General features: G+C 45.3%; 1 protein-coding gene across 1 annotated transcript; it reads right to left on the reverse strand.

The window, feature by feature from the left end:
• Positions 1-9,161: 9,161 nt before the first annotated feature.
• Positions 9,162-11,024, reverse strand: LOC123084848 (benzyl alcohol O-benzoyltransferase). Its single transcript, XM_044506375.1, has 2 exons — positions 10,512-11,024; positions 9,162-10,424 (listed from the first exon to the last, which is right to left on the reverse strand). Exons 1-2 carry the CDS (start codon positions 10,968-10,970, stop codon positions 9,522-9,524), a joined length of 1,362 nt encoding a protein of 453 aa, XP_044362310.1. The 5' UTR covers positions 10,971-11,024; the 3' UTR covers positions 9,162-9,521.
• Positions 11,025-11,372: the final 348 nt, after the last annotated feature.

Here is an 11,372-nt window from a genome sequence, read left to right on the forward strand (position 1 = left end):
GCGTCGCCGCCGGCGTGCGCCCCGCCGCCCGCGTGCCCGGCCCGCTCGCCTCCGCCGCCGTCCCGGCCCCGCGCCGCCCGCGTCGGCCGCATCCTCCTCCTCCTGAGCCGGCGAGCCGAAGCTCCTCCAGCGCCGTCACCCCGCCATCGCCACGGCCCTCCGGCCGCCATCGCCGCCGTCGCCGCGGATCCGGTCGGGCCGGACCGGATTTGGCCGTCCCGCGCTCCTCCCGGCCTCTCCCTCGTCCTCCGGCTGCCTCCTCTCCTCTCCGGCGAGCTCTCCGGCGAGATCCGCGACGAGGTTGACTTTCCCCCTCCAAAATTTGTCTAAGTCCCCGATTCTGCAATAATTTTTATGCCATGTTTGACCTGTTGTATCTCTACATTCGTAGCTCCGTTTTGTGTGTGTAATATGTCAAATTGTTCGCCTCGACGAGTATTTCATTTCATTTCATTGCATCATATTCATTTGAGCTCATCTTGATGCATGAATCATCGTTGCAAGAGTGCTTCATAATGTTTTCTGCTGTCTGTTATAAGAATGAGCTCATTTGTCATTTTTGCCATGATTGATGTGTGCATCCTATGAGGTTGGTGTCCACATGTGTTTTGATCTATGCTATGTCATCTTTACAGAGGTGCTTACCATGTATTTTTGTGATCAATGTGGTGACTAGCACAAGCATGCAAACTAGACATCGTGATGTTACTGATTTTAGTCCCTGTTCTGCTGTTATTTTGATGCCATGTAAACTTGATGCTAAAGAGAGATCCATGCATATTTGGAGATACTTCAGTAAGGGTGTTTTGAACATGAGGTTATTGTCTATCCATTCATGCCCTTTGTTGCAATTATGGAGTAGCCTAGCATGTCATTTTCGTGCTCTACTTTTGCTTCAAAATGTTTCCTGGCAGATTGTTTACATGTTATTCAATTTAGCAAAGGATGTAATAGTTGATCCTTCCATGCTATGAACTTATTCTTGCCTTGGTTGGTTACATAAACATGTCTTCTTGCTTATGCTATGTTTATCTTGTCATGCAATGACTTGTGGTGAGTGAACCAAGCTTGTTAAGTAGGGTACTTGCTGTTGCTGTTTTGCTAGGCTGAATCTGTTATTTCGTGATGCTATATAAACATGTTGCTACTAGTCATTCTATGCATAATCTGGAGATGATCATTAAACATGTTTTGTTTTATATGTCTTTCTATCCATCCATGCCCCTGGTTGCATTTATAGCCTGCTGTAGTTTGTTCATATCTTACTCCAAAGTTGCTTGATAATGTTGCTGTCAGCCTGTTAACATTAAGTTCAGCTGTTACCATGATTGTTGCTAGTGTTTCATGTACCCTATGACCTTGCTCTTGTCATGCTTAGCTTCATAAACATGTCTTCTTACTGTTGGGTGCCTTGTCATGCCATGTATTGCTCTGTAGTGAGTTGCACAAGCTCATCAACATGCCTTCATAATTCTGTTTCTGCCATGTATGAATCTGTAATATAACTTGCTATGTTTACGTGGATGCCATCATATTTTCTGAACCTTTTTGGCTTATGGTCAGTAAGGGACTCTTGTTCTATGCATTTAGTAGTATCATGCCATGCCTTTGTTTGCCATGATAAGTTCCTGTAACATGTTGCTTGATAGCTCTAAACATTGCATCGTGATGTTATTGTCTGCAAAGTCTGAAACTATCATCGTTTGCAATCTTACCATGTGTGTTTGAGCATGTTCTAGTGATTTCTAGAGATAGCTCAGTGTTCATGTTTTGTTGTGCTTTATCTGTACATCATGTCCATGTCTTTTGTTTTCATGTTGAGATGCTGTAGTTTATTGTTTTGATGCTTGCAATATGCCTAGTTGTTGTTTTGGACAGATTGTTGCTATAACTTGTATAGTGTGTGTGTGTGTGTTGAACCGTTGCTCCGTTTTGAGTGTGCTCTATATGAAACTTGCTTAGAATTGCATATAGTTTCATATTATCATGTTGCATCCTTGTTTTGAGGTGTTTCCCTGATGTTTGGGTGCATTTTGCATCAATGCCATGCTTGTCTTGTTTTGCTCATATCTTGTAGGCCGTAGCCCCGAACTAAGTGAACTTTATATGTAACTTGACTAGAATCTCGTGTAGATCATCTTGGTGCATCTTAACTTGCTGTTTAACAACTTGAATATAAGGTTTATTCAGATCTGGACCAACTTCGAAATTTGCATGAGGACTTACCGGAATTGTTATATGTTGTTCCCGGCCTCATTTAAACTTGCCTTGATGTGTTGTTCTTGTTTGCATCATCTCTTGCCATGAGTAGCCTCATCTAGATTTGTCTTGCATCATGTTTGGTTGTGCATCATGCCTTGTTCATGTGTGGTGTGTTTACCTTGTTGTGTGCTTCTTCTTGTTAGTTCCTGTTTCGTTGCGATCGTGAGGATTCGTTCGTCTATGCTTGGTTCGTCTTCGTGGCTTCATCCGTTCGTCTTCTTCATGGACTCGTTCTTCTTCCTTGCGGGATTTCAGGCAAGATGACCATCACCTTGGATCCCACTACTATCATTGCTACGCTAGTTGCTTCGTTCTATCGCTATGCTGCGTTACCTATCTTTTGCTCATCAAGCCTCCCATATTGTCATGAACCTCTAACCTTTGACACCTTTCCTATGCAAACCGTTGTTTGGCTATATTACCGCTTTTGCTCAGCCCCTTTTATAGCATTGCTAATTGCAGGTGAAGTTGAAGATTTCTCCATGGTGGACAGGATTTTGTTGGGATATCACAATATCTCTTATATTATTAATGCATCTATATACTTGGTAAAGGGTGGAAGACTCGGCCTTTTTCCTGGTGTTTTGTTCCACTCTTGCCGCCTTAGTTTCCGTCATACCGGTGTTATGTTCCTGGATTTTGCGTTCCTTACGCGGTTGGGTGATTTATGGGACCCCTTTGATAGTTCGCTTTGAATAAAACTCCTGCAGTAAGGCCCAACCTTGGTTTTACCATTTGCCTCACCACCACCTATACCTTTCCCTTGGGTCGGCCAACCCGAGGGTCATCTTTATTTTAGCCCCCCCGGGCCAGTGCTTGTCTAAGTGTTGGTCTGAACTGAGCAGCCTGCGAGGCCACCTCGCGGCAACTCGAGGGCTGGTTTTACTCGTAGCTTGACTTATCCGGTGTTGCCCTGAGAACGAGATATGTGCAGCTCCTATCGGGATTGTCGGCGCATCGGGCGGCTTTGCTGGTCTTGTTTTACCATTGTCGAAATGTCTTGTAAACCGGGATTCCGAGTCTGATCGGGTCTTCCTAGGAGAAGGTATATCCTTCGTTGATCGTGAGAGCTTATCATGGGCTAAGTTGGGACACCCCTGCAGGGTATAATCTTTCGAAACCCGTGCCTGCGGTTATAGGCAGATGGGAATTTGTTAATGTCCGGTTGTAGATAACTTGACACCAGATCCGAATTAATATGCATCAACCGCGTGTGTAGGAGTGATGGTCTCTTCTCGGCGGAGTCCGCGAAGTGAACACGGTTTCTGGGTTATGTTTGACGTAAGTAGGAGTTCAGGATCACTTCTTGATCATTGCTAGCTTCACGACCGTTCTGCTTGCTCTTTTCTCGCTCTTATTTGCGTATGTTAGCCACCATATATGCTTAGTCGCTGCTGCAGCCTCACCACTTTACCCCTTCCTTTCCCTTTAAGCTTTGCTAGTCTTGATACCCATGGTAATGGGATTGCTGAGTCCTCGTGGCTCACAGATTACTACAACAACAGTTGCAGGTACAGGTTATGCGATGATCATGACGCGAGAGCGACGCTTGCTTGCTTGAGTTCTTCTGCTTCTTCGATCAGGGGATAGGTTCCAGGCCGGCAGCCTGGGCTAGCAGGGTGGATGTCGTTTGAGTTTCTATTTGATCTTATGTATTGTGATGTTGTATTTGAGTGGCATTGTGTGCCTTATGTATGTATCCCCATCTATTATGTAATGTTGATGTAATGATATCCACCACCGCCGGGCGACGCCAGGATGAGCGGGCGGGGCCCCGTTCGGAGCGTCCGGCCACGCCCCAGGCAAGCACGCGCCGGCGGCGGGGGGCCCTACCAGCCAAGGCCACCCCTTTGAGGGTCTCCGCCCGAGCCGGACTCAGGGGAGCCGAAGGGGGCGACGGCGGTGCCCGCCTGCCGGTAGCAGAACCCGTCACATGGGGGGCTAAGCTAGTCGGCCGGCGAGGCAGACCGAGCCGACGGACGGAGCGAGGGGGCGAGGGGGACGGGGGAGACAGGGGAGGAGGGAAAGGTGCGTCATCCGCGCAGTTCGCCCAGCGGAATCGGGTCGCCGGGGCGGCGGCTGAGGGATGCATGCGTGTAATTTCTTGTTCTAAATATGCTAGTGTGTGAAGTTGGTGGTAATGAGAAGTGCACTGGAAAATGATGGAATTACCGCAAGAAATAAGAAGGAAAACGTTGGAATTGCTGACTTGGCTACATGGATTTAGCACCATGAGAGGATAAAGGTTAGTAAGGATGGCAATGGGTAGGGTATGGGCAGGGTAGAGCAATACCATACCCATACCCGTATAGTCAGTGGGTACAAAATTCTACCTATACCCGTACCCATGGGTATGAAACTTTATCCATACCCATATCCGACGGGTACCCGTACCCGTTGGGTACCTAGCAGGTAGAATAAATAGTACACGAGTCGTTCACACTTTTACACTCATTGATAGCAAATTTGACAAAAAACAATTATCTTAGTTCAATAACAGGTACATGAGTACAACATACTCATAAGTCAATAGGAGTTGAAAAGTCACATGAAAATTTAATGATTAATTGAGGGCAACTTAACATTAGTTCACAAACGGGCAGGGTATGGATATAACCGCAGATACAAGATTATACCCGTACCCTACCCATGACTTAACGGGTAAGGTATGGGTACTACCCATGGGTATAAAAGTGTGCCCATACCCTGCCCATATGGGTACGGTACCCGCGGGTACCCGTACCCGTGGGTAAAATTGCCATCCTTAAAGGTTAGTATGTTGTGATATTTGCCACTTCAATCTGAACTTCTGAATGATTGCCATCTCTACCTCTCAAAACAGTTGCAACACTCTTGATGGCTTGGCCTAACTGGCTGTTCTGAACGCATTGATGAGCATCAAGAGGCATGCTTCTCCTTACCATAATTGATCGATTTTCTGTGAACCATTATTTAAACAGCACAAAGACAAAGGCTCATGATGTTCTTGCACACCTTGAGGGCTGTTATGAAACCAGCAGACATGTAAGAATTGAAGATAGCAACCACAAATAAAATTGACTGGGATCTTGTGGGCCAGTAAATAAATCTACAATCAACAATCTAAAATCAACAATGTGGCAAGTTCATTGCACATAACATGACAATTCCTTTTTTTCAGGCGTGATGCTAAATTTATACAATTGGCAACTTCCAAAAAAAATATGTTTGTACACACTACAATATTTTCGAAAATAGTACTCATTAAAGATTTGTAAATAATTATGCCCATGCGAATTTTATTGGAATGTCTTGAAATGCCTCATGGCAAATTGTATACAATTTTCAATTTAATTATCATGGTTAGCACTTTTTGCCCCACTTTTTATAATTTAGAGCATGGTCATTATAAATTTGTGTTCCTAAGTCCTCGTTTAATAGTCTTTTAATATTACCATGGTAACTATAAATATATTTAGCACTCATTTTTTTAGCTAATTGACAATTTCATAGTATTTAGTAGATGTTTGGATTGTTGTTTTGTGTTTGAATATGTCCATGATTTTTTGTTTGGCATAAATGAACCGGAAAGGCCGCGCTGGGCTATTTTCTGGTCAACGAAATCATTCGCTCCCCATCCCCCCGCCCAGCGTTGTTGGCTCATGCAGTCAGTTATTATGGTCCTGAAATAAAGGCATCTTGTCTCAATCTATATATATATATATATATATATATATATATATATATATATATATATGCTAAAATGAGCCGGAGTGAAGAATAACTAATGCTACGCGCTGGCCCGGTACAACACACCCTTTTATTAGCGGAAGGTAGCGCGAGACGGAGCGCGGTTCGTGGCAATGGTAAATCTTTTAATTCCATTATTACTATCGCAAGCCAAGGCGTAGCATGTCACAGTGGTAATGAACTCAACGGTAATGGAATTTAGTTTCCTTACTATAGCATACAAGCCCTGTTACCCTTGGTAAAGTACCAGTTTGATTAGCGGACGGAGGAGTTCTAATTAAACTGAGTGTGGCGCATGGAAGTAGTATTTTTTGTCTAATCCTGTTACCATAAATGCTAGTACTTTTACTGTCATTGTGGGCCACAGGGTCCACGCGTAACGTAGAGCGATGGTAATGGAATTTAATCCCCTTCCTACAGTATGCAAGTCTTATTACGCTCATTTCCATCATCATTTCAGCATTACTATGTGACCAAATAAGTTTACGGTTGGAGGAGTGGTGCATAATGGTGTTAACTATGTTACCATTTATGCCGTATTTTTTTGCCGTGATTAGTCATACAAGCCGCCGAAGGAATGCGGTGCTAGTATTGTTTGCTAATTTCATTACGATTACATACCAGCATCTTTACTGTCATTAGGAAATAGGCTTGCGAGGCAGAAGTACGTCGTTGTGCAGCCAGTTAATCTTGTTACCATTCTATGCTAACATATTTACTATCAATAGCGCCACAAAGCGGAAGTGGGCTTCTGCGAAGGCAGTAATGGAATTAATTCTTTTACTATACATACTAGAGTCTATTACGATCAAAAGTGAATGGGTGTGGAGAGATTAACCGAGTGGCGGGTTAGGCGGGGGCGCAGCCGGCGGAGCGTACGATTAGCGACTTTACGCGCACGCTCACTTTAAACCGTATATATATATATATATATATATATATATATATATATATATATATACAATAAAGCAAGGTGTGTTTCTTCGGTTTTTCTATCCGTTCATTGTCGAAAAGATTTTTTTTTCTATTTGAGGTGGTACTAAATTTTTGTCGTCTGCCAAAAAATCGGGTTGTCTAGAATTTCATATGTAGGTTGCGCGTGGTGGTAGAGCGAAACTAGCCTACTTATTTTCCAGGCAATGCAGCTTGGAAAGACCTATTTGCCGCTTTATGCGGCAAATAGGCTAGGCTTTGCACTGCGCTCCCATGATTGGGCCGGCCCATTTTGGTTTTTTTATCTCTTGTTTTTTTACCGTTTCTGTTCCTTTCTTCGCTTCCAAGTTTATTTTTATTTTTCATTAGTTCAAAATTTCCAAAAAATAGAATTTCAATTATTTTGAATTTTTTTGAAAGAGTGTCAAAACTAAAAAATTTTGTTCCGGATTTGAAAAATAAACAACATTTAAATTCTTGATCCCATTTTTTTAGAAATTCAACATCAGTCCCTATTTTTCAGAAAAAAATTCTAAAAGTATTTGAGATTTTTAAAAAATCATTTTTAAAAAAGTGCCAAATCCAGAAAACATTCTTGTTTCAGTGAAAATGTTCACGAATTCAAATAATGTTCATATTTATCAAACACATTTTCTAAATTCATTCTCAATGTTCAAAACTTATTTCCATTTTCAAAATATTTACAAACTAAAAAAATTCGTGTTTTTATAAAAGGATCATGTTTTTACAACTTCTCTGAATTTCAAAAAAATTTGTTGTTTCAAATTTTGTTCATGTTTTTCAAAAAATATATGGAATTTCGAAAAACTATTTCGTAATTTTGAAGTTATTAACATTTCCAAGAATATTCGGCAATTCATAGTTTTTTTAAAGTTCAAAAAAGTTGAAAAATCTTTCAACCCGAATGCTGCAGTATGTTGTTAAGTATTCACGCTGGCCATTGGTTAGTAGGACACATTTGTTCGAGTGGTTAGCTGCACTCAAACAGGAAAAGGCAAAAATAATTGCTTTGCCACTCAGGCTATATTGGCCTCATCCGCAGTCCCTACTAGGCCAGCTCCGCATTCAGCCCATCAATCCTCACCGAGCTAGGCAAAAATATTTTGCAGCCGTAAGGAATTGAACTTGCAACGTCTCGTCCAATACCTCGAGGATGAACCCAGCTAGGTCTCCTTTGTTACATAAAAACGGTTGGTCCTTCTATTAAATATACGTAAAGATTTTGTTCCGCCCATTTCGCACGTAGTTCATTACTTCTTTTTGTTTGTCCCCCGCTGGGCCAAATTGGGTCTACCACATATTTCCTTTTTGTCTGACAGATGAGTAACAAAAAATTTAGTCCGCTAGAGGATTGAACTATGGACCTTCCCTATTGTGCCGATCGACAAAACCAACTTAGTTAGCTTGCAACTATGATAGGAACAATCCCACCTTGAAACTTTATACCAAATCACACCAGTTTTTATATGCCCCTAGGTTGTCTGGAAATAAAGAGGTTGTTTGAGAATAAGAAAGTTGTCTCAAGAATCATTAGCAGAACAAGGGACTCCATAAATTATTGCCGGTGGTAGCTTACACATGCCAATAAAAGGGAGTATATGTTGGTTGGCTATAATTGAAAAAAATTGTGGGCACCGGCAATAAAAAGGGAATATGCCAGTTTGTTTCTAAATTAAAAAATATGGGCATGTGAGCGCTAAAATAATCAAAATAAAGCCTGATAAAGAAGAGAAATTCATACATAGTTATGCGTTTATTATGCTAATGAAACAGAACTTATGCGCTGCAATTAGTAACCCATCTGATTACGCCATCATAGAAGAGAGTGGTGGAAGCAACCATAGTCGTCACGCCACCAAAGGAGGAGGTGGCCACAACCCCAAGACGGAGGTAGACCCCGAGGGAGAAAAAAATGTATGAGTTGGATGGTTGCCGCCACACCAACCAACCCCACGAGTATCAAGATCTCACTGGTAAAACATGACGAGAGAGAAGACTGCATCTCCTCGTTCCGTCGCTGAGACAGTTTTCGATTGACACATCAATTATCACTCACGTTGTTTCTCATAAAAAAACATATCCCCTGTTGCAACGCAAGGGCATATGTGCTAGTATAAAATAAAATGCCAGACATAAATACGAGTGCAAACAATCTAGTTGGTTATCCGTCAAAGTTAAGAGAGGTGTAACAGTAATCAAGTTTTGCTCTCACAGCATTGAAAATTTGAATAACAATGAAATATAATACTAAATTATTTGTAATTACAACCTTGGTTGTGACAATATATATATATATCGTCGAATATATTACTCCCTCCGTATCAAAATAAGTGACTCAACCTTGTACAAACTTTGAATTTCTTCAAATTAAAATTAAATAAGATACACATACTTACTGTACCGTACACTCCTTCGATTTCTTAATCTTTGATTTGGATTTAATTTAAACTGAAATTAGACAAGAATTATGGAAGAAGGGAGGGAACACTTGTAGCAGGCAGGTGACATATACATAGCATCATATATACGACGACGGAGAGGGATTGCCCCGGCCGGCCGTAGGTAGAGGCTAGAGGCTAGAGTTGGTCGCCGGCGGTGAGGGCTTGGACCTCGAGGCGGAACTTGTCCATGGCGTCCTTGGGCAGGCAGACAGGCACCACGGTGGCCTCCTCCCCCTTGCCGTTGGTGGAGCGGAGGAAATAGGTGCTCAAGCCGGGGATCGGCCCTTCGCCTGTCTTGACCGGGCCGGCGTACACAGCCTCCCCCCACCCCACGTCGACGCTCTTGAACCCGGCGTGACTCACGTCTGACAGAATGCATGTCCGTGACACGGCGAACAGCGGCCGCCCCGTGGCTACCATCAGGTCCGCCAACGACAGCAGGTGCTCGTACGTCACCGCCGACTTGGCCTTCTTTACGAGCTCCACGGCGTGCCCGAGGCCTTCGCTGCAGAGTTCCCCGGCGGTGGTCGCCGCGGCGGAGTAGGCAAACGCGTTCCCGTAGAAGCCTGCCGGCAGAGGGGTGCCGGGGCGGCCACGGACGTTGACGATGAGGGACAGGCGCACCTCGTCGTCCGCTGCGTAGCCAAGCGCGGCCGTGCGGCTTTGCCAGACGCAGGCGGCCACGAGCTCGAAGCGAGAGCAGGTCAGCGGTGCCACCCGCTGCCGCAGCGCCGCGATCTCTCGTGGCCCGAACAAGAAGGGGACGCACACCTTGTCGCCCGGGGGCGTCGTGAGCATCCGGTCCGGCTCCGGCCCGCCCGCGGGTTCTTGGAACTCGAGGTGCGGGTAGGACGACGGCTGCTGGGGCTGCCGCGCCATGAGCATCTCCCTGCCCCACACCGGTGGCACCGAGGGCGCGTCGGCGCCGCGCGCCAGCTCGGCGATGGCCCTGACGAACTGCACGCAGCCCGGCGCGTCCACCATGCAGTGGCACACACGGTGCCCAAATATGAAGCCTCCGCACTTGAGCCGCGTCACCTGCAGTACGTACGTAAGGGGGGTTTAGATCACATGCACCTGGTACCTGAGAGCTTCTGACGCGACGTGGCTTAGCTAGCTTGGTACCTGGACATAGAAGAGGGGGCGGTCGACGACCGGCTCGGCCCCGCCGTCCTCGGTGCCGGCCGTGTCCTCCAAGACGAACTGCTCGTAGCAGGGGAATGGGGGGTACCCAATGTCGCCGAAGTCGTCCGCAGTAAGGTCAGCGTCAGCCTCGACGAACAGGACGCCCTGCGCGTAGCACTCCACGACGAGCTTCCTCCCGGCCTCCTCGCGCAGGCGGCCGGCGAGCGGGTAGTAGGGGACCAGGGCCTTTGCTAGCGCCTCCCTGATGACCCTGACGGGGTCCTGCCCCTCTTTGGAGATGTCACCGCGGTACAGATGGACGCCCGCGGAGTAGAAGCGCATGACCGCTGCGTCGTCGATGTCCGACAGGGGCTTCGCCTCATGCGGCGTCGGTGCCGAGGGCACCACCAGCTCCGGCGTGGCTCGCCGTACAACGAACGCCGGTAGTGGCGAAGCCATGAGCGCGGTATCAAAGTCAAGGTGGGCTGTAGAGAACTTGTATGTGTTGCAGTGATGCAGTGCCGTTGACTAGACGAGCAAAGCTGGGGCTCATTTTATAAGCTAAAGCGGAAAATGTACCGTGCACGGAACCTCCCGTGCCGCCACCGGCCGTTCGGTGATGCCCTGCTGATGTTTTTTGTTTATTGAATACTACATTGGAAAATCTCAATATAGCATAAAACAAAGGGAGAATATACCGTAGCAGTTGTCCTTGCATGCGTATTTGTGTCAGCCTTCAATATAAACTACTCCCTTTCCTAAATATTTGTCTTTCTAGAGATTTCCACAATTGAGTACATACGGAACAAAATGAGTGAATCTACACTCTAACATCTATATACATTCATATGTGGTAGTCTA

Source organism: Triticum aestivum, chromosome 1B (assembly GCF_018294505.1).
Source record: "Triticum aestivum cultivar Chinese Spring chromosome 1B, IWGSC CS RefSeq v2.1, whole genome shotgun sequence".
NCBI classification, from domain to species: Eukaryota; Viridiplantae; Streptophyta; class Magnoliopsida; order Poales; family Poaceae; genus Triticum; species Triticum aestivum.